This window comes from Gobius niger (assembly GCF_951799975.1).
Source record: "Gobius niger genome assembly, chromosome: 19".
NCBI lineage: Eukaryota > Metazoa > Chordata > Actinopteri > Gobiiformes > Gobiidae > Gobius > Gobius niger.
The window spans coordinates 12,401,995-12,423,820 of record NC_136870.1 but is presented as its reverse complement, the minus strand read 5'-3'; the positions used below and the strand labels follow the sequence as shown (position 1 = coordinate 12,423,820).

General features: G+C 41.0%; 3 protein-coding genes across 10 annotated transcripts; all 3 read left to right on the top strand.

Moving 5' to 3' along the window:
- The first annotated feature begins 80 nt into the window (after window positions 1–80).
- On the top strand, window positions 81–7,414 carry LOC306979238 (transforming growth factor beta-1-induced transcript 1 protein-like). 4 transcript variants are annotated; one of them, XM_079578101.1, is made up of 12 exons: window positions 81–410; window positions 2,443–2,490; window positions 3,703–3,821; window positions 3,935–3,990; window positions 4,143–4,279; window positions 4,359–4,428; window positions 4,697–4,781; window positions 5,093–5,281; window positions 5,368–5,541; window positions 5,634–5,715; window positions 6,120–6,268; window positions 6,655–7,414. In XM_079578101.1, exons 1-12 carry the CDS (start codon window positions 398–400, stop codon window positions 6,919–6,921), a joined length of 1,389 nt encoding a protein of 462 aa, XP_079434227.1. In that variant the 5' UTR covers window positions 81–397; the 3' UTR covers window positions 6,922–7,414. The 4 variants fall into 4 exon arrangements, with proteins under 4 accessions (XP_079434227.1, XP_079434229.1, XP_079434226.1 ...); XM_079578100.1 differs by having other exon boundaries at window positions 85–410; window positions 3,703–3,857; window positions 6,655–7,412; XM_079578103.1 differs by lacking the exon at window positions 2,443–2,490.
- Window positions 7,415–8,002: 588 nt separating this feature from the next.
- Window positions 8,003–14,413, top strand: patl2 (PAT1 homolog 2). Of its 5 annotated transcripts, none has more exons than XM_079578092.1 (23): window positions 8,003–8,199; window positions 8,269–8,522; window positions 8,617–8,679; window positions 8,759–8,977; window positions 9,038–9,112; window positions 9,240–9,322; window positions 9,429–9,503; window positions 9,575–9,698; window positions 9,788–9,905; window positions 9,973–10,079; window positions 10,155–10,208; window positions 10,269–10,411; window positions 10,505–10,661; window positions 10,719–10,859; window positions 10,933–11,030; window positions 11,101–11,241; window positions 11,315–11,349; window positions 12,903–12,976; window positions 13,896–13,943; window positions 14,018–14,056; window positions 14,123–14,182; window positions 14,259–14,309; window positions 14,372–14,413. In XM_079578092.1, the coding sequence occupies exons 1-17, from the start codon at window positions 8,124–8,126 to the stop codon at window positions 11,346–11,348; spliced, it is 1,962 nt and encodes a 653-aa protein (XP_079434218.1). In that variant the 5' UTR covers window positions 8,003–8,123; the 3' UTR covers window position 11,349; window positions 12,903–12,976; window positions 13,896–13,943; window positions 14,018–14,056; window positions 14,123–14,182; window positions 14,259–14,309; window positions 14,372–14,413. The 5 variants fall into 5 exon arrangements, with proteins under 5 accessions (XP_079434218.1, XP_079434216.1, XP_079434220.1 ...); XM_079578090.1 differs by having other exon boundaries at window positions 9,189–9,322; XM_079578094.1 differs by lacking the exons at window positions 8,617–8,679; window positions 8,759–8,977 and having other exon boundaries at window positions 9,189–9,322.
- cmn (calymmin) lies at window positions 12,910–21,368 on the top strand (the record flags this gene model as incomplete). Its single annotated transcript, XM_079576852.1, has 45 exons — window positions 12,910–12,976; window positions 14,372–14,452; window positions 14,525–14,575; window positions 14,654–14,707; window positions 14,771–14,818; window positions 14,888–14,938; window positions 15,058–15,111; window positions 15,179–15,229; window positions 15,301–15,339; window positions 15,410–15,499; window positions 15,570–15,611; window positions 15,690–15,728; window positions 15,800–15,844; window positions 15,923–15,958; window positions 16,044–16,085; window positions 16,167–16,214; window positions 16,511–16,570; window positions 16,639–16,692; window positions 16,766–16,807; window positions 16,872–17,231; window positions 17,923–17,967; window positions 18,039–18,092; window positions 18,194–18,235; window positions 18,308–18,358; window positions 18,428–18,472; window positions 18,544–18,591; window positions 18,668–18,697; window positions 18,779–18,814; window positions 18,881–18,913; window positions 18,980–19,024; window positions 19,094–19,135; window positions 19,397–19,465; window positions 19,536–19,577; window positions 19,668–19,715; window positions 19,779–19,841; window positions 19,899–19,970; window positions 20,046–20,108; window positions 20,187–20,276; window positions 20,346–20,399; window positions 20,472–20,519; window positions 20,594–20,650; window positions 20,722–20,760; window positions 20,848–21,099; window positions 21,170–21,238; window positions 21,314–21,368. The coding sequence occupies 45 exons, from the start codon at window positions 12,910–12,912 to the stop codon at window positions 21,316–21,318; spliced, it is 2,796 nt and encodes a 931-aa protein (XP_079432978.1). The 3' UTR covers window positions 21,319–21,368.
- Window positions 21,369–21,826: the final 458 nt, after the last annotated feature.

Here is a 21,826-nt window from a genome sequence, read left to right as displayed (position 1 = left end):
GCAGTATGGTCCGGGCATCTCTTCACTGTGGCGCGCGCACTGACACCAAATCCTGGCTTTTTCTATCCCAAATATGGACTAGGAATGTCAAGGATGACGTCAAGTGTCCAGGGAATGCGGGTGGTTTGTGACCACATTTATTTAACTACGCCTCCTCCGGTAGGTCTGGTCCTCTGGTAGTAAGCAATAGGCATTACACACAGGAAGAGAGACTCATGTAGGAAAAAACGATGGGACGCCCTTCGTCTCGCTATACTCCTCCCTCTCGGTGGCGGATAACGGTCCAGAAGTTATTCAGATCCAGGGCAGACAAAAGACCCGGTACCAGGACTGCTCGTAGCGTCATTTCTGCTTACTGAATGGTGTAGCGCAGAAGAAGGGAGCGAAAACGCGTACGATGGAGGATTTGGGTAAGAGTATTCGGGTAAGGCGTCTATGTAGACTGCTATCAGAGGCTGGATCTGTCTCTGTAGGAAAGGGTGGTGGTGTGCCAAGAGGAAATACGCGAGGACTCTTTGGTGATCATGTTAGATTAGGGCAGTAGGGGGGAGGCAAGTTTGCTTTGTGTTGGGTCGATTTTTGTCCAAGTCAAATGAAGGAGGCCGAGCTTCCCTGTGGTTGCCCAAAGTCAAGCATCACGTTATATTCTAGTAATCATCCATACAGCTTTAGCAGAAAGTTGTGGAGGTCCTAACCCAGGAATATATTTGAATAAATTCTCAGTAGGGTACTGCTTTATGAAAAAACACGTTGACCTTTGTCATGTGTGCAATCATACTCCTCAAATTATTCTAGGATGTTGTCTGTCTGGGGGCCCCGGCATGATGTTATCTGTCTATCCCTGGATTTGAGCCATTATTGATAATTTATAATTGCTGCACAATTTAAAACTTTTACAGAATAACCAACCAATCAGCCACTTTGATCAGTTAGGTTGGCTAAATATGATTAGGTAAGAAGACATGCGGCAGACAGTAAAAGCAGATCATCCAGTAGACATGAGTTTTATCTGCTGTTCACTGTCATGCATGCTCTGCAAATACAATAGATTCTTGTTAAACTGCATTAAAGTGGACCCACAGTGTACCTTCACATCCATAGATAATACGTTGTGGGAGAGACAGTTAATTAACATGATGTCTTTCTTCCTTTCCTTTCTCTTGTGATCATTTCCCACTTTGATTGTCTGAAATGTATTCTTTGCTGAACACAGTGCGAAGTGGATGTCTTGGGAAAAAGGAATAGGAAAAGCTCAGAAATAGCCCAAGCCACTCAGCTATTTTAAAAGCCACAGAGTTCAATGAAAACAAGACATTTTTCTTTCTTTCCTTAAACTGCCCATTTGCTTTTGTGGGATTGTGTTCTTCCACAAAGTCCAGTTTTGAGTGCAGGGACTTATGTTCAGCTCAGGCTGCGTTGTGGAGAATCTTGCCAGCTCACATCTGGAAAGGATTGTGTGAAACGTTGCAGGGTGACTGCTGGGTAAATGCTAGTCGGAGACGGCACTGGCCATGTTTGGGACACAAAGTTTATCCTGCTACCCAAGTATGCTGTTAGTTTATGCATTGGATCTGGCGTGGCTGTTCTTTGAGAGAAACCACTTGTAGAGAGAAATCCTGGCCAAGACAAACAACTGGACAAGCCGCTCTAAATATGGTCAGAATTCTCATTGAGAGAACTTCAGCTCCTTATAAGAGCAATCTGGCTTGTTAGTGTAATAGAGTGTGTGAAATTGTATTCATACCACATGCCCGTAACTAAAGTGTGAATCATCCTGAGACAGTAGTGCCCATAGGGATGAACTGAGGTCGAGAAAACCCAAAGTCATTGCCTGGCCTCAAACTGTGCTTTACCAGAACAAAAAGACATAAAACTGAAACCATAGAAACAGCCTCGACTAAACAATTTCACCGCAAGCTGCTTTGTACTGACATTTATTCCACATCCAGCAGCTCCAAAGTGGGAACAGTGGAGAGTTTTACTACAAGTCTGATTCATTCATCAAGGCAAGGGCAACTTCTTCATTTTTAGTCTGAAGGAAGGGTGAGAAAATCTGCAAAGTTAAAAAAAAAAAAAAAAAAGTACTGGAAACACTTTTAGATCCAAAACAGTAGTGTCTTTGTTTTTAATTTTATGATGATATAAGTATTTTACAGAGAGACTTTTGGGGTCAAGCACTGGACAACTTCCACTTTAAATTGAAGCCTGTGCGGAGGCGGATGAGATATCATTTACAAAACACTCTTCTCCCCCTGTTTCCTCTCCACACTGGCATGTCACATGAATGCACCAGTGTTTGTGTCTAAGTTATCTTGAATTTGACAAATGCTGACTGCTCTACTCACTTCTGACTATGATAAGGATGCACTTTGTCATCCATGGCCTGTCTTAATACTATATGAGGCTGACTTTCTGCTGCTGTATTGGTGTGTCTTTCTTTAGGTGAGCCTGAGCCTAACTACCCTCTCAGTCCTCGTATAGTTGTGTTTGGTACGTAACTTGTTGTGCATGCCTTTCTACATGTCCGTCTCTTGTTTCTTCTGTTGTCCTCTTTGCTCTATCGGCGTTTTCTATGCTACATCTAACTTTAAGCAAATCTGTTTTGCATAGCATGTATACTCAGCCAAAAGCACAGTTATCAATGTCGTGACAAATGATCAAGCATGTAATTTAATCACAATAAACTTATATGAATCCTTTCTCCTTTCATGACCATTCCTTTATGTTATTTGAAAATCAATTTCTAGTCAACACTGGTTTCATTAGGCCTGTGTAGATTCACATTATGGAATTCATAGCCTTGGGCTAACTCTATTGTGATTTGACTTTAAAATAAACATTGGTTTCTTGGTGCACATTTTATCTAGAAGTGTTGAGATCAAGAGAAGACGAGAAATGAACTGCTAATACAAGAATCACATACATTTCAGAATATGTTTGTAGAGGTCTTAAGTAGAAGGTTAGCAGCATTGATATACAATACATTCTTGTGGAGGCAGATTTTGTTGTTATTTTCAAAGAACATGACCTAAATAATTACCGGTATAGTCTTTGCAGTTTGTCCATTGCTACCATTGTAATTGCAATTTAAATTTGGTTGCAATGAATTGCCCAACTATCAAGCAATGGCAGACATTTGAATATGGCAAAATATGTTTCACATGGATAGAACTGAAATTTGCAGAGACATAAAACAAAATTTACAATAAATTCTCTTTCCTCCATGGTAGTTTTGTAACGATTCCTCTAAATCGGTGAATCTTAACTGGTATGTCGTCAGGAGGATCTACAATCATCCCAGGATGACCAGCTGCGACACAAAGAAGTCATTATATATAATTAACAATGTTGTTATTCCCACAAAACTATTTTTGAATGAGCTTTGAATAAACCCATAAGCTGAAATAAAGGCCACAGTGTCTTCATACTTTTTCAGAAGATAAATGCTTGCAAGTTACGACCTGCTAAAATGGTTTTGTGTCCCACTTTTTATAACAATAATAATAAAAATAAAAATAATAATAATGATTATTCATTCACACAATACTCAGTGGTAATGAGCTGCTATTGTAGCCACAGCTGCCCTGGGGTTGTATGATCCTGAGTCTGACGCACCAGTTGAGAACCACTGCTCTAAACAGATAGAATTAAATGAGGGCTTCTTTGGTGCAGATCTGTTCTGAAGCATTTCCTTTAATCCAGATGCTCTTCTCGCTGATTTGGAGAACACCAGCTCTCCTCTCGCCCGTTGTCCAGTGCTGTTGACATCTGAACCTCCTGTAAATGCTGACCCCACGTCCCAGGACTCCAGTGCGACCCAGGTGCGACCTCCACCCCCCGCCTACACACCGCAACAGGTGCACCCTAGAGATATATTAAAGCAACAACAATATAAATGCCCATCAAGCTTTTAACGGTTTGTGTTATTTTTCAGACGGTTTCGGCTGCAATGAAGTCCTCTCAAAACTCAAACCCGGACAAACTCTATAGGTAAAAATGAGCTGACAACACAGGCTCAAGACCTTTATGAGAAAATGTAATACCTGAATTTCATGTGAGCTGGTACTCAGGCTCCTTTTTAGTTCGATATAGATACAATACAATTCTATAACAACATTGTGGTCTATCTGTCTTCCTTGCAGCACAGTGAACAAACCTCGCTCTCCCCGTGCTGCAGACCCCCCTCCGGCCTTCTCCTCTTCCTCGCTGTTGGGAGGGGGCCTGAGTGAGCTGGACCATCTGCTGCAGGAGTTAAATGCCACACAGTTCAATATCACAGGTACGTAGGTGTACAAGCATTTGCTATCCTTGTTTATGCAAGTACCACATTGTTCTTTTGTCTATATTGTTGCTTCTAGATGAGATCCTGGCTCAGTTCCCTTCTCCGAAGAAAGATGAAAGGGATAAACCCAAAGATAAGACCAACAGGTAATACCAACTAGAAATGTAGCTGGTCAGCTTTAACTAGTATTAGTGTTCAATGATTTCAGAGAGTTTTCAAGCCGTGTTTAATTAATTCAAATTTGATTATGTTCTGTTTTTAAATCTGTGGTAAATGCCATTCCTTACCCATGATACCGTAAGAATAGTCTTTATGAGCTTGTAAAGATTTGAAACAAGATTATAATTTGAACATTTAGCACTATAATTTTGATATGTATTTGAGAAGATAAAGTGAGTTAAATGTGTCTTTCAGCCCTGCAAAGCCCTCTGCGACATCAGCCACACTTGAACTGGACAAACTAATGGCCTCTCTGTCAGACTTCAGAGTCCAGAGCACAGTAAGTTAATTCGCCACAAGACACGAAAACAGACTTTGGGTTTAAATCTTTTACCTCTTCTAGGCAACGGACACCATCAATCATTTTCATTTAGTGCTGCAATTAAATTTGGCCCATGATGGTGGCAATAAAGGGAGTAATTCTGGCTCTTAGCTTATCGTAAAAGAGTCCATGAATAAAATATGAAGTAAACAACATTACCAGTACCATTTATGTACTCAGCCATGAAGGAAGTCTGATGTAATAGTGTCACCTCATGGTTTGTAAACTCTAAAAGGATATGGTTCCAGTAATAATATATCTTCTTCCAGCCTGTTGTACCAGTTGTCCCTGTAACCACGCCATCCCCACCACCCGCCACTGTTGCCCCGCCTCAGGCATCCTCCGGGGGGTCACTGGACAGCATGCTGGGCCTCCTGCAGTCTGACCTCACCAGACAAGGCGTTCAAACATCCTCCAAAGGGACATGTTCAGCATGTCAGAAACCTGTAGTGGGACAAGTAAGCCGTTGAAATTCTGAAGTTACTTCTATTGCATGCCATATCGCAGATTGTGTATCCATATATAAATGCTTTTTTGTTTTTAGGTAGTGACAGCACTGGGCAAAGTGTGGCACCCAGAGCATTTTGTTTGCACCGAATGTGAGACCGAATTAGGAAGCCGCAATTTTTTCGAAAAGGACGGTCGGCCGTATTGCGAGTCAGACTATTTTACTCTTTTCTCACCCCATTGTGCACAGTGCAACAAGCCAATCTTAAATGTAAGGGCCACTAATGTATCATTATTAACAATGTGACCCCAAACTTAAATCAAAAAATAATGGATTTTTGTATATACATGTATGTTTTCTAGAAAATGGTGACCGCCTTGGATAAAAACTGGCATCCAGAGTGTTTCTGCTGTGTTAAATGCAGTCGTGCATTTGGAGAGGAAGGTGGTCTCACATATTCTGTCTAAAATCACATTCACCAAATACAAAACATTAGAGTAGTGTTTTCAATTTCTGTAATCAGGGACATTTTGCTAGCCTAGCTATCTCAGTTTAGACATAATTCAGTCCAGTTAAGGTATGTTTAGTTCAGATTTTGTCTTGATCCAGCCCTATTGGTACTTGGAAAGTCAATTATTTTATGAGGTGGTACTTGGTGTAAAACGTTTGAGAACCACTGGTATAATGAATGAAGAAAATGGTAAAAATGTACAGTCGTCTCATCTCTCATAGTGTTTTAATCCATTGCCTTACAAAGCAAGCTTAGCAGCTCTAGCACATCTGCAGCCTAACCACAACATTATTTGGGGAGATCAAACAAAGGCTAATGAGATGGTCCACTCTCGCAGGTTTCCATGACCGCGAGGGCCAGCAGTATTGCCAGCAGTGCTTCTTGACTCTGTTTGCCTCACGCTGTCAAGGCTGCAGCCAACCCATCCTGGAAAACTACATCTCAGCGCTCAACTCCCTCTGGCACCCGCAATGTTTTGTTTGTCGAGTAAGTGTTTCTCCTTAATGCCAGAGGGGCCACATTTTGAGGTTAATGTAATAAAAGGCCTTTTCACATGGGACAAATAAAAAAAAAGGTTTAAAGGGTCTTGGACAGTAAAAGAATCTCATCTGTTTCACATTTTATTTGATTCATTTATTTAACAATTTCAGTAATCTTAGACACAGAAATGTTTTATAAATATTTAAAAAACATGGAAAACCTGCAATCTTCAAGGACACTTTTTATTGTCTTTATCCATAATGCACATTTTTTTATGTGAGGAGATGACTGCTGTTGACATAATGCACAATTGTGTGTCCTTGTTACAAGACTGTTTTCTATTATTATTTAATACATTCACTCATTTAACTTTCTCTATATATCATTTTCAGGAGTGTTACTGTCCATTTGTGAACGGGAGCTTTTTTGAACATGATGGAAAGCCCCTCTGTGAAGCCCACTATCACCAGTCGCGGGGCAGTGTGTGTCAGGCCTGTCAGCAGCCCATCCTGGGACGGTGTGTCACTGCGATGGGCGCCAAGTTTCACCCCCATCACCTCGTGTGCCACTTCTGCCTAAAACCTCTGAGCAAAGGCTGCTTCAAGGAGCAAGAGAGCAAACCCTACTGCCACCCGTGCTTCATCAAACTCTTTGGATGAAGTCAAGGACCATGCTCCTGCCCTGCCGCCAAATGAAGAGTCTATTTACTGTGGGATATGGTGTGGACCTGTTCTCATTGGCTTTTTTAAATTAATATAATAAGCCCATCAATAAATGACCACATGGACTGCATTTATGGTGGATAGAAAAATAATTTAATTTTTAATAATTTGCCCTAAAGATTATACCACATTGATTCCTCATGTCATCATGAATGTAAACAAGTTAATCTGAATCTAAAAAATATTTAGATCTTATTACCAAAGGCGAAGGACAACTGATAAGCTTTCCACGATTGTGCAAGCCATTGCCCTTTAAATATATGTGCTTTATGCTGCAAAAAAATGTAACCTGTCACTGCGTTTGCTTTTGTACATTCATTGTATTGTTGCTTTATGGATATTTTTATACATTAGACCAAGCTGTGTCAGATATATTCTTTAACTGTTGCTCAGTGCAAATGTATGTAAGATAATGCCAAAGAAGGAATAAAAGAAACACAACACAAGTTGGCTTTCAATTTTCATATTTAAATTCTTAGTTTATCCAGTTTCAGGTCAAAAATGCACATTTTCGTTTCTGCCATTAGGTTTATAAACTGTCGAAAAATAAATTCTGTCAACAGAGGTCGCTGCTGATCATCTTTGTTCTGTCAAGCGACTTTATTTGTATTATTATTATTATTATTAGGCTTATTATTTGTATTATTTGTATTATTACTATTAACTATTCATAGTTTTATATTTTAATTATTGACGTAAGACGTGATGACGCACTCAGGCCTCTTGCGTCGCTGAACTCAGGTGAGTTCAATTAAAGGTCAATCAAGACCTAGTACAGTTTGACACGAGAGAACACAAGAAATGCACCGTGACACGTAAGCTCAAGAAGTGTCTAAACACTGCAGAAATATTACAGAATGAGTGGTATAGAACTGCAACAAGTAAGTTTATGATGTTGTGGGCATGCTTAACAGCAGCCCTTATGCACTTCAGTATTGAATAACCTTTCTCCTGTGCTCCAAGCTATGATTTAACATCTTGGAATTTGACACTACACCATGCATTAATGATCTGTCTATTAATAAAACACTTAGCAATATTTATTTTCCTTCTTAAAGACGCAGGAGGCAGACAAGCCTACCCTGCCTGAGTGGCCTGAAAATGGAGGGGAGTGGAGTGACCCTGAAGAAGGCACAAACATGGATTGTCAGCTGGAGGCCATGGCTGAGGAGGACGAGGACATAAACGTCTACAACGATGAGACCTTTGGGATGGGTGTGTTGTGCGTTCCATAAATCAACTGTTTGTTATGACTATGTGCCATTTAAGTCTTTTGTCCCGTAGATTTAGATGCACTCGGGACTAATGAAGATACTAGTCTCCTGCAGTTTGCTCCTCCGCCACCAACGCCTCCCCCTCCGCCGGACACCAAACCTCCATCTCTGCCCTGCACCCCGTCCCCTCCTAGAAGACAGGTGCTACAGACAGCTCCGGGACGACGCACCAGAGGCAGGGGGCCCCGAGGTGGGATTGGCAGGGGACAAATGTTTGAAGACCCTGCTGTGATGAGGATGGTGGAGGGAAGGCCCAGTATCAAGGTGACTTTTCATTCATCATTTTTCATTGTTTCATCTAAATGTTGAAGTGCCGATTTTCACCATTGCTGTTATATGGTTCGGCCTAACCTTGAAGAGTCTGGACAGTGCAATTGTGGACTGTGGATGTGCTTTATACCGGAAACCCTATGCTGAAAATGTAAGCTGAAACTTAATAAGCTTTCTTGCAATGCCATAATTCATGCTATTCATCATTTTCGACTTGTTTCCTCCCACAGTGGATGGGTCCAACTCACAAGAAAACACAGAAAACGGCACAGTCAATACTTGAGGATAGTGCAATTGTGTGCATCATTGATGGTCACAGAGGCCAGGGTCAACACCAGAACTCCAGCCTTTTGGATCTCCCCCCTCCTGTCCCATCTTTCAGAGGCAGGAGAGGGGAGCCCAGAGGGTCCTACTCTAGAAGACACTTTGGCCAAAGAGCGCCATCTCAGGTTGACTTTAAAAACTTGCATTCACTTTAACAGGGGATGAATATGTTTCTACTTTTGCAGATGAATCCACCCATTTTACCGGAATCACCCATATTCCCACGTCAGCCTCTAACCCCAAGGCAACATTTCAATCAGGTTTAGTGTTGATTTATGGATAATTTCCTTGGACATCAGTTTCTACACAATAAAACATTCGTATTCTTTAAATCAGACAAACCGGTTCATGTTCCCCCCTAACCGACCGTGTCCCTCCACCCCAAAGATGATGCAACTCCGCTTTGGAGCAAACTCGCCGAGACCTTCCCCATTTTACAGCCCTTCATCTAACCCAGTGCAGCGGTTCAGGTAGCGGAATCTCATTTTATGTTGTTCATTAGGGTGCGTAGTGTTCCCGATATGATGGTAGCCAATCCTGTACTACATTATTTAGTTCTTATGGTTTTACTGAAAGGTACCCTGATCCTGTGACTCAGCTTCATCCTCAACACAAACGATTGCTGGTTCAAAAACAGTGCATGTTCCAGAGGTTGGTATCTTCCCTTTAGTTTGTGTTGTGTAGAATGACCCGTGGAGAATAATTTTCATTGATGTTACCAGAAAGTCTGACGGTTGGGACCCTTACTGTAATATAATGACGGCAAAGGAAAAGGAGTGGATTACTCGGCTACAGATGATTCAACTGCAGAGTGAGAATCCCTATCTTGAGGATTACTATTACCAAGTAAAACAAATACATACTATTGCTCACTACTTTTAGTATTAATAGCTTTTAAGGATCAAATTAAAAGATGGTGCGTTCTGTGTTTGAAGGAGTACTATCGGCAGTTGGAAGCTAAGCTTGCAGAGGAGGAACTGGGTATTCGGGGGAAAAAGGAGCCACCAAAGCTCACAACACCCTACATCACGAAGATGGAAGCATATACACCAGGTAATTTTTTTTTTCACAATTATCTGTAGTTCTTGCAGGAAATGACGCATTGCGTTTTGTTTTTCAGTGGTGCACTTTGAAGGCTCGTTGGGTCAAGTGGCCGTGTCTACATGTTACTCTCCCCGACGTGCCATCAGTGCTGTACATGCAGTACAAGCCCAAGGCCACCATGAGGTAGTAATGAGTCATGTTTCAAAGAGTGAGAGCTAATTATTTGATGGCCACATTGTTTTGTTTTTCACATTTCAGGAGCACAAAGACACCAGGCACCAGCGGCTAGAGCTCCTAAGTAGATTGGAAAAGGTACGGAGTTGATGGGGGTTGGGGGTGTTTTTGGATCAAAAGTTATAACACTTTCTGCAGTTGTTTATAGTGCTGCTGGAGGTGGAGGAGACTGAGAGGACAAAGACCACTGTCCTGTCAGAGGCCGAAGAGCGAAGGTTAATGGAAAAGACGCAGCGGAAAGTGGATCACATTTACTCAGAGCTGCAGCACCACGACCCGCTGTGAGTGAAACCCCAATGATGTGTCGCACAAGAACATTATTCTTATGCGCTTACCAGTTATGAACTGTCACCAATTATTTGTATTCCCCACAGAAATTCAACAGAGGAATTTCTATCATTCCTGCTTGTTTCAAAGGGCAAGAAGCTAATAGCCCGCCTTCTGCCATTTCTGAAACATGAGTCTTCATTTAAAATCTTGGGCATTGTAACGCGTAACCTGCCCACACTCATGAACAGGGACACGGAGGAGGTAATGCTACATAGTTATATTGAAATAAAAAGAAATGAAACAATCTTGTTTTGATAGTCTCTTTCAGTGCTTTATCCTCCTCTCCGAAATGTGATTGGACGCCTGACCTTCAGTAAGCTCATCGAAGTCCTCAGAGATCTGACTTCTTCGGAGTCCATGTCCACATATGAATGTCTCGCTCTCGCCTGCCAGAACAAGGTCTGCGCTTCAGAGTTCAGCTTTAAACATGTAAAATAGAAGTGTAAGCCTTGTTTTGTTTATTTCTCCCAAGTTTGGTTTGTCCTTGTTGTATGCGCTCCTATCACAAGGGGAAAAGTTGCTTTCTTCCGGTGTCCCTCTTGAGCCTAGTATTGGTGACTTTGAAACCTGGTGAGCATTGACTTGGCATATTAAAATCTCTCTTTTATTGAGACTTGTGACAATGTTTGTTTGTGTTTAGGACTGACACAATTTTCCAGGTGGCTGGACAGCTCTCTCAGTGCTCACTGGTGGAGCCTCTGCTCATGCCTTCAAACTTGCTCACGCTCTTCTGCCGTTACCTGGACAAGCGCACAGTGCACCAGCTGAAAAGTAACATAGAGTAAGTCAGTGGAGGTGAACACAAACTGATCTAAATGGTCGACTGAACCAAACAGATGTTTTGCTCTGTGCAGGTCTGCGACAGGATGTCTGGCTCTTCCATCTTAAGGTGAATGATGAAATGTGGCACTGCAGGTTGTGGTGAGGACTAAGCTGAGCATTGTCATTGTGTTATAACATACTATGTAATTTATCAACCAAATTATATTTCCTCCTTTTGATTTGTCCCTAAGCCCTTCACATTTGGCTCACATTTGTTTCCATTTTAATTTTGTTTTGTTTTACTTTCCTCTCTTACATCTCCAGTTGGTACCTACAGCGCATGTTTCTCAAACAATTTTGATTTGTAACTAAAGAACACACAATTGGCACACCTGAGCTGCCTAAACATTGTAAATTAACTTAATGTAAATACTACTCACATTTTGTATGTTATTTGAAGCTCCTGCTTTTTGAATCAAACTTTAACTTTGGTGACCGGATTGAGGTTTGCCGTGTACAACTGTATCTATTTGTTCATTATAATGACGGTAACTGTACATCATCAGCTATGAAGTTTTTGGGTTTGTAAAAAAAAAGTACATTTTGTAATATGTATTTGAATTGTTCCATCTTAATGGTTTAAGTTGTAAAGATTTTTTTTTATTATTATTTGGAAACATAATTTAAACTGCACCCTTGTAGAGCACTTGCAATATAAATAAAAGTATGGAAAAAAATAAAGATATTCCAAATGAATTTTGCCAGGCAAAATGTCTGTACACATTTAATTTTGACAGCTTTGACTGAGTGAAATTCAGTTTAAGACCGAGCTTGTCCCAGAGGCGGTGGCGCAGTGCTCACATAATCATGACATTTATAGTTCGTGTTCTTGAGGACTTTATTACGTTCAACTGAACGCAGTTAAATGAGGTCCGTCAAAATAGGGGAAATGCCTGTCCTTTGAAAAGTGTGTGAAGTCTGGGACGTTAACCTCTCTTTGACCCCATAAGAGGAGGATTTGGACTTTGGGTGAGGAATCTATTTGAAAGGTGAGATCTTCTTTTTGGACCCTTTTTTTTTTTTTTTTAAATCTTCAAGAGACCAACAGTGTGTGTGTTTCCACCAAGACTGTAGAGACAAACGGCAATCCTTCCACCCGCCTCACAAAGCTGTAAACTTATCACTAATTAACCACTGTATCCAGGGTCCTGCAGATGCACTTCACCCAAATTGTCTCCAGTGTACCCTGTTGTATGAAAGTGAATGGGTGAGTGGCTCTTTGCTGTAAAGAGGTGGAAAAGCACTATATAAGTTTACCATAGCCTATTTTTATTTATATATATATATATATATATATATATATATATAACTATTACTTGCAGGCCATCTCGGTCAGCAGCTGGTTTTATTGCAGTTTGTTAGACCCTTTAGGTTCATTGGTTACTGTCCAAATTGGTAAAGTTTTTTCTTTGCTTCTCTAACTTGCTCCACTGTGTTAATGTCCTCAAGTGCCCCATTATTCAGTTAGTGTCCAGCTTGTGCTAACAAAGGGGCTGGGTTTGGGCCTCCTCTGAGCAGGAGGGGGGGGCAGGCTACTGTATATTAGGCCCCAATCATCACCGCTGGCGGTGCCCTCTCCATTTTTGAACATCCTGATAGTCTCCTGTTTGGTTTCTTTAGATTCGTGATGTGGGGACACACACTGCTGCGGAGCATCCTGGTGGTTTGGTTGGTGCAGACGGCGTACACAAGGGGTAAGTGTTTACTGCATAATATTAGGAATTATTTAAATTCTAATTCAGTGATGAGTAAAACTGTGTAGTAATGTTGGTGATATGTTACTATTTTGTGTATTCATGTATATGTTGGTAAGTAACAAGGGCTTACACAAAATAATTGTATTACATTTGAATTTTGATTGTATTTTGGCTTTGCTTTAGTCTATTTCACTTCATTATTAATATACTAATTCTATAGTGTCTCAACTGGTTTAAAATACAAAAGATGTTTAATTTTTTCATATAGAAATGCAGGACCAAAGCATACAGCACCAGTTTAATATTCAGTACGTTTCAAATATCAGTAATGTATTTGTATGAATACAATGCTACAAAAAGGCTGAGAAGTCAGTCACATGTCTCAAAGGGGTGAGGCCATCACTGGAAACCTTTGTCAAATTAATATTTTGATTAAATCACAGGAGAGTTATGGTGACGATGCTGCACAAAAGGAAGGACACGGCTGTGCAATACTTTGGCTTCTGTCCTGGTTGCTGTCTGTACATGAATGAAAGGGGGTGCACTGATTTCAGATGCTCTGGTTTGCGTGCTGAATTTCAAAGGATGATGTTAAACTAAAGTCTTAGCAACGCTTGTTGTGAAGCTCCTTAGTGTTTCAAGTTTTTCTTGTGATGATGTGAAGCACTCATATTTCCCAATTTGACTTGGCCAGGGGCCTCGGTAGGAAATCAAAGGCAGCTCAGCTTGAGTGGCGGCAGTAGTCTAAATGTAACATCTCTGTGTGAGGGGAGTTTGAATGTCTTTACTACTACAGCACAGACTCTTCATTGACTGAAGCACAGGGCTTCCTAAAACTCCTGCTGCACGTCTGACGTAGCAACAGGCAACAAAAATTATGTGATAATGAAACTAAGTGTAACCATTTGTCTGCAAGGCTTTGGAGCTGTGTCTGGAGTCAATACACAGGGGCCACAGTTTAATGGTAAACTCGCTTTTTTTTTCATCAAACATTGAAACAACTACAGTTCAGGTTAAAGATGTATTTTCACTTTTCAGGCAGACAACCACAGAATGGTGGAGGCGCGCCTTCAAAAGGTACAGGAACCACATAATCTTCATTATCTCAAATGCATTTGACACAATCTGGTGCTTTTACACAAGGAGTGGGCCAAGTGATGGGGGCACAGAATGGATACGGGGGACATCCAGTTAAGGGACTTGGTAAGTAGTTGTCAATTAGCAAACAATACTAAATGAAGATGTGATGTTTCAGAAATTGTCATGATGTCTTGATTAGGTTACGGAGCAGCCGCTGGAATTCCAAACACAAATGGAGCCAAATATAACGGTATGTATGAAAACTTTCACCTGGAGGTCAATTAAGCATAGCTCAACATGTTTTGGTAACAGGTAATGGTGCTGGTGCTGGTGCTGGTGCTGGTGCTGGTGCTGGTGCTGGAGCACAAGCACAAGGTGGAGCTGCAATGAAAGGTTAGCCCATTATCAAAAGCAGTGGTTGGTTGATGCAAAATTTCACATTAAAATTTTAACTTTTTCATGTAGGATATGGAGCTGTATCAGGTGTTTCTAATGGGCAGAGAGGCAAGCCACAGGGTAATACTCAGTGCTGGCATTTTAGTGGCAGAACATTAATGAGTCTGATTAAGTTTGTGGTTAATTTTGATTTCACAGGTTATAACCCTTTAGCGGGCCTTGGACAAGGTGGACAAGCAAATAAAGGAAATGGTATGGTCTAAAGAAGCTCTTTATCATCTTCTTTGGACTCTTCTAAATTATTTCTTTTTGCAGGTAACTCTGCTCATCTTGGAGCACAGAATGGTTATGGACCAAAGCATGGTAGACTTTCTAAAGCAGTTTGTCAAAGCTGGGCTTGAGGAATATATTAATAATGTTCCATTGTTTCAGGACAGAAAGCCATTGGTGGCCCCACCGGTACTTATGGGGCTGGATTAAATGGTAATAACTTCAAACTACCGGAAGAACTAATTCGTATTTTTTTGTTGTGCACTTCTGAGCTCTTCACAAACTGACCAATGTACAAATAGTTTGTGATCAGTCTCCAAATAATTTCACAGGCCAAGCTGGACCTAAAGCCATGAAGGGATATGGAAGTCCACCTTACGGAGCAGGTTGATTAACTTCATTTCTCAACGCATTGTTTTAGAACATTTTACTAATGATGCTTTGTCATACAAGGCACTGGGATGGGAGCCTACAGAGGGATGGGAGCACCACCACAGGGCTCAGGTACAGGGAAGCGCATACTGAATATTTTCTAAACAATCCAGTCCTAACGATGGGCCTCTCTGCTCCTTCAGCCTATGGCGGAAATGGTTATGGAGCTAAACCCATTGGAGGTGTGCAGCGTGTCTTTGAGTCTGTTTGTTTTACCATCAGATTTTACATGAACTGTCTTTGCTTCTGAAGGCTACAGACCCAGTGGTGGTGTTGGTCCTGGAGCTGGCCTCGGTTTGGGATCACCTTATGGAAATGGAGGGATGAAAGGACCAAAACCAGGTCACTTCTCTCACCCACAATATTAACACATTTGTGCAGGGGAGATTTTAATCCCTTTTAATATTATCAGGATTTGGTGCTGGTGGAGCAAATGGACAAACCAAACACAGTGGTCAGTCTTTATCTTGTTAAATGAATGTCTCACACAACTGCTGCAACAGTGAAAGACTGAGCTCTCATGTGTTTGCAGGAAACACTGGGCCTAACGTGAATGGAGCCATGTCAAATGGTTTGTTCTCACAAAGCATCTACAGCGAGGCTTCATTCTTTCATTTTCATAATATGGTTGCTTTTATTAAGGTTATGGATACGGCATGGGTGGAGCCAATAAACCTGGAAAACCAAGTTAGTCACATTAATTGGCATGACAGGTTTTTCTTTTAATTATTAACTTCATTCATTTTAATCTACTATACTTCCCAGGATATGGTGGTAACGGCTATGGACCAAAACAAAATGGTCTGTTTTCATTTAATTTTCTTTTTATATTTTTTATGCGATACAAAAATGCCTGTATTTACAACTGTACTCTTTTCCCTGATAGGAAACAACATGAACAGAGTCGGATCAATGGGACATCAACCAGGTTTTACAGTAACAGTCTTTTTAAACGCAATGTTTCTTTGTATTTTGAGAATCTAACTTTAATGTTTTTTTCAATCTTTAGGTTACACAAACGGGGCAGGGACTGGAGGGTTTGGAGGCAAACCTAAAGGTCATTGTGCAGTCTGATTTGTTTCATTTTTATACAGTAGTGGGTCACGAGCCTTTCCCAGAAAAGTACAACCGAGTCTGTCAAAATAACTGTTCCCAGCTAGTTTTCATCATGACATTAGCTTGATGTAAATATTATATATTATATATATTATATATATAATACAATATTTTACGTTATCTATATGTAACAAATACAATTATTTTTCTTTATTGTAAATTCCCAGGGGTCCCATTGCCATACCAGTTGAGAGCCACTGGTTTAATGTGTACAAATGTTGATGTGTTTTTGTTCAGGTTATGTTCCGGCTGCAGCTGGAACTGGTGCCTTAAAAGGAAACGGAGCAAAAACCAATGGTATCCTTGTTCATTCTCTGAAATACCATAATGTTACTTTTGGAGATGTAATCATTCATTATTTGTAGGTCAAGGAGCTTCTAATGGGGCTGCTCTCGGAGGATATAGAAATAAACTTAATGGTGCATTTTATACTAATCCTATCAATTGATCTGTTTTTAAACAATGAAGGTAATGCCTGTTTCTGCGTTTTAGGTTATGGTGTTCCTGGGCAGACGGCTGGAGCAGGAAATGCTGGTAATGTTTCTGCACATTTAGAAACTGTCATCTTGGACCTGAACAAATGTAATATGTCTACTAGGCTATGGCATGGTCCCGAGTGGAAAGCCAAAGTCTGCAGGTGTCTTGAGCGGACAAGGCCTCAAAGGAGGGGCGCTCTCTGCTGCTCAGCCAGCTGGGCCCCAACAGGCCCTGTCTCAAGGTGTGGCCCCTGGAGGCCCTGAGCCAACCACTGGCCTCTTGGGGATGCTGACTCCAGATCAGTACCAGAAGCTGCTGCAGAAAGGCTACAGCCTGGAGGCCACAGCTGCTCCTGTCCTGGGACCTCAGTACAATGTGCACTCTGGCCCCACACCACTCCCAGTGTTCATAGGCTCAGCGGGTAAGAGCTCCAAAGCATCTGAGGCTGCAGCAGCCGACCCATTGGCTGTTCTTCCACAAGGCAAGTACTAACTATTAATACAGTATTGAATGGTGATGTAACCTATTTTTGGTGGAAGGTCCTGTCAGTACCTATTACATGCACGTGAAGCTGTTGAATGTATGGCCTCTAGGTTATGTTACTGGAGGTGAAGTACCTGAGCAAAGTGTTGAGACAGATATTGTTTTGGGGATGAACACAGACGAATCTGAAAGCACCAAATCACTACACACTAAAGGTGACGCTGCCTCAGAGGTGAGCCCTGAGGTCCAGTCCGGGACAGTCCCAGAGGAGACAGAGGGTCCTCAGGCAGCACCCAGTGGCACTGGGCTCAAAGGTGCTGGGGCTTCTGGTAAAGCTCATTTTGATTTGGGTGTTTATTTCTGTGACTGGGCTGCATGCATCTGACAATAACACGAGACTGAAGGTTTTGGGCCTCATGGTTAACGTGTTGCATGCTGTGTCCTGCATATGTAAAGATTATGTCTGAGATGACAGATTAAATAAACTATTGAATAGGCCACAGACTCATGAAAGTATAAATTTACAGAAAATAGTTTTAACAATATTGAGATTATACTTTCTTATTTCTATATTGTTCCGTATGGCTCATAATCATGCATGTAACGCATGGTGTGATTTCTTTTAATCCACTGACTTTGCCCTCTTTAAAAGAGACCTAAATGTTAACACTAATGTTTCTGAATTTCAGGGACTGGGGGAATGGCAACAAAGGGACAAGGAGCAGTGCAGCCTGGTAAACCTTTGACCTAAACTACAAACACAGGTGTACTGGAAGTGTGCTAAAGGCAAATTTGTTTCTTTCAGACTGTGGGCCATCAGGTGTTCCCAATGGACAGTGGATGAAAATACCAAGACCAGGTAAGCGTTAAAGACAAAAGACTATCACAACAACACAGGAACATAACAGGAACATAACAGGAACAACAAACAGTTGCAATAGCATTTTCACTTGTTTTCAGAATATGGAGCTTATGCAGGACCTGGATCACCTCACACCAAAGGTACCGTACTTGTCTTTTGGCTTATGGCATATTTATCTGTTATAAAGTGGGCCCTATATATTTTCTGTACAGGTCATGGGGCAGGTGCTGCTGGTCCAAATGGATATGGTTCTAAAACAAATGGTAGGTATTAATGATGATCTGTGTGACGTGTATTTTACACACTGTGATTTTGTTTTGTTACTTTTAAAGGAGGAGCTGCTGCTGGAGGTTATCCAAATGGTGGAGCCAAACCAAGTTGGTGACAATCGACACATTTACTGATGATCTTTTTATATTTAATTTACATGTTTATTTTCATTTCAAAGGCCAAGGGGTCTATGCTGGTGTTGGACAGAACAATGGATACACACCTGGTAGAAGTTATTTCGCTTAAATGTTAGATGATTAATATGCAGAAAATTGAGTAATATCTTTTTGTTGCTCCTGCAGATGTTGGTAATCCATATGCAGGCAAACCAGGTAAATCTATTTGGACAATGACTGCTTACAGTATAGGAGGCAAAAATGTTCAAAAAGATTCAATATTAATCATGTTGTCAGGTTATGGACAAGGAGCTTACCTTGGTGCTGGATATGGTAATGATTATATACTGTTTCTTTAAACTTCGTCCTCAGCACTGACCAATTATCTTATTTTTACAGGTGGTGCAGGTGATACTGGGAAGTCTAAACCAGGTGATGATACGATCAGTCATGTTAAAAGATTAGGCTTTTCATCTCTAAAATACTTTTATGTTGCAGGATATGGAAATGGAAATGTTGCTGGTGTGCAGCCTGACTTTGCAAGTAAGTGTGAGTTTGTATGCTATTTCTGAATTGCATTTATTGACATGTGTATAAACCCATTTTTTGAAGGTCTTCAGGGCCAAGGCGTTCCTCATTTCCAAGGCAAATCAGGTAACTCTAAAGTTTCCAGGTGGGATTGATGATACAACATTACTGTGAATTATTTTTATTTGTGTCGGCAAGACACTTCACTCTAGTTGCCTCCAGTGTCTGGTTACATCGGTGTATGAATGAGAGAGTGAATGGGTGACTGGTTCCTTACTGTAAAGCGCTTTGGGCCTGATAAAGGTAGAAAAGCGCTAAGTAAGTTGAGTCCATTTACATGTCACCATTTATGTGATTGAGGACAGTTTTCCATTATTTATCCTGCAGGATTAAATGGATTTCAGCCTCAGTCAGCAGGTTTCAGACCGAGTGGAAAAGTGGGTGCTGCCTACGCTGGTAAATATCATGCATGGAAGGCAATTGTATGGATAAATGTTTGAAAATTACATTATAGTGTCATTTTTAGGAATGAGTGCTATGCCTTTTGGAGGCGCAAACCCCAAATTTGGTGAGTGCATCATTTTCTACAGTATTTACCTTATTCTAAACCACATTTGCATGGTCCATATGTTTTTGATTGGCTTTTAATTGTGTTCAGGAATTGGTGGTTTGCAGTTTGGGGGCAGTCCTTCATCTGGAAAATATGGTAAATATTTTATAAGTTACTATGTATTGTGTATTCTTAATGCTCTACGTGACATGTTTTAAGGACCAGCCAATGGACAGCAGCAACTCGGCCTAGGCAGCAACGCAAACACACCGGGCAAATATGGTATGTGGCACACAGCTGACCGAGATCCTATGATGTACTGAAAACCTTTCTTTGCAGGTTATGGCAGAATGCCTTATGAAATTCAAACAGCTGGACAGAGACCCAAAGTCAAATCTACAGCCAAATATGGTAAGTGTGTTGTGTTTTTTTATGATCCAGTGAAGAGATCATAAAGAGTTGTTTGAACAGTGTGAATATTTATAGGCTCAGCTTATCAACCCCAACCTGCTGCGTTGGGACAGATGGGGAAGGCCACTGGACAATACAGTAATGGCCATAATGTTGTTCTTTCTTTTTTTCTTTTTTTCTTAACTTTTTTTTAAAGGAATTGTGTTTTGTTTCTAGATTTAGGTGGCAGCCAAGTACCTTATGCACCACAGCCCTTCGGTGCTGGAAATGGTGCCGGAAATGGTGCCAAGTCTGCAGGAAAACATGGTACACAACTGTTAATGTTGTAAAAAAAACATGATTATGATGTCCTAATTTGCGGTCATATCTTTAAAGGAAACATGGGTGGATACAAATCACAGCCGCTTGAAACATCCCCAGCCTCATCTGGTATTTTTATGTCCTTCAAAAGTCTGTTCAAACAGAATTGAAGAGTAATGTGAATATTTTTGTTTTAAACAGACGCAGCCAGTTTACCCCTCGGATCAGCAACGGGTCAAAAATCCTATGGTTGGTTAAAAGACGTGCTCCCACTGAACACAACTGCTTCCTGCAAGCCTAACTTTTGGTTTTAATGTTTACAGTGAAAGGTGAAACCCCTACAGCCGCTGCAGTGGAGGGAGCTTCCATGGACAGATATGGCAAGTACACAAATACGCACATAAATCACTGGAGATCACTTTGCTTTGACTTATTATTGAACTGCTTTTAGATCATGTGGGCTACATTAGTGGACAAGTGCAGCCAGACGGTAAATATTACAAATGTTAATGATTTCAGTTGCTTGTAGCTTAAACAACTAAACAAACCTTATTCTGCTACTTTCTGCCGCCTTTAGTCGTTTCCTTCCTTGCTGCTCCTACCCCTCAGCCCTCCGCACCCTACCCCACGGCTGCACCCTACCTGCCTGTAGATGCTGCTGTAACTGCTTTTGGAGGGGGAGACACTAAAGGAGTTAAAGGCTCTGTTGATTCTGCCCTTGTCACAGAGCCTCAAGTCACTCAGGGACAGGAGCCGACTGACGATCAGCAGCAAATGCCACAACAGATACACATTCAGCAGCATCTCAAACTACATTTTCACCCACAAGGTCTGCACCAAAGAATGCACACACTGGAGCTGAGGATGTGAACTCAAATGTCTGTTTCTTTTGCTCTCAGGTGGCAATGATGGCAAATATGATTTAAATGGATTTTTTGGAAATGGAAATGGAAACGGTGGCTACAAAAGTAAGAGTAATAAACTGGCACTCTAAATTATATAGTTTATTTTATCGGTATTTATAGTATTCTCTCTTTTTCCAGGTTAAGGCTGAACAACACATCTTTGTATTATATGACCAAATTTGGTTGAATATTTGTTTTGTACAAACTTAACATTGATACATTATTTCTTGCAGTTTTGACAGTTCAGTGTATATATAATTTTCTATTGTCTTGCACTTGAGTTTTGGTGTCCATGCAGGAATAAATGCTAGTTGTGATCAATTGTTTTATACAAGTTCAGTGTAATTTATTCTACAGTCCTAACATTCTGTGTAATGTACAGAACAGAGTGTTATTGGTACTAAATAAACCTATCAGTTTTACAAAAACATTTTGTATTGCCTGTGTGTCAGTTGACTTTGACCCCTGCATGAGATGTCAAGCACATTTGCCTGTTTAGGCAAATGCCATTTATTCTTATAACACAGTGAGCCAGTTACATGCCATTGGAAGTGGCTGCCTTTACACACACAGCTACTTGTGAGGATTACCCCAGCTTTATCCCTCCGTGTAAGAAGCCTCTGCTGATTGGCCCTTCTCAAAGCATGCCAC

What these genes read in the sequence shown, in the direction of transcription:
- LOC306979238 (XM_079578100.1), top strand. An exon ending in TCCTCGTATAGTTGTGTTTG is followed by an intron (nt 2,491 to 3,702) that starts GTACGTAACTTG and finishes CCTTTAATCCAG; the next exon opens with ATGCTCTTCTCGCTGATTTG. An exon ending in GCAACAAGCCAATCTTAAAT is followed by an intron (nt 5,542 to 5,633) that starts GTAAGGGCCACT and finishes TATGTTTTCTAG; the next exon opens with AAAATGGTGACCGCCTTGGA.
- patl2 (XM_079578090.1), top strand. Translation starts at nt 8,124, where the DNA reads ATGGATTGTCAGCTGGAGGCCATGGCTGAGGAGGACGAGGACATAAAC. An exon ending in GCCAAAGAGCGCCATCTCAG is followed by an intron (nt 8,978 to 9,037) that starts GTTGACTTTAAA and finishes CTACTTTTGCAG; the next exon opens with ATGAATCCACCCATTTTACC. An exon ending in TTGAGGATTACTATTACCAA is followed by an intron (nt 9,699 to 9,787) that starts GTAAAACAAATA and finishes CTGTGTTTGAAG; the next exon opens with GAGTACTATCGGCAGTTGGA.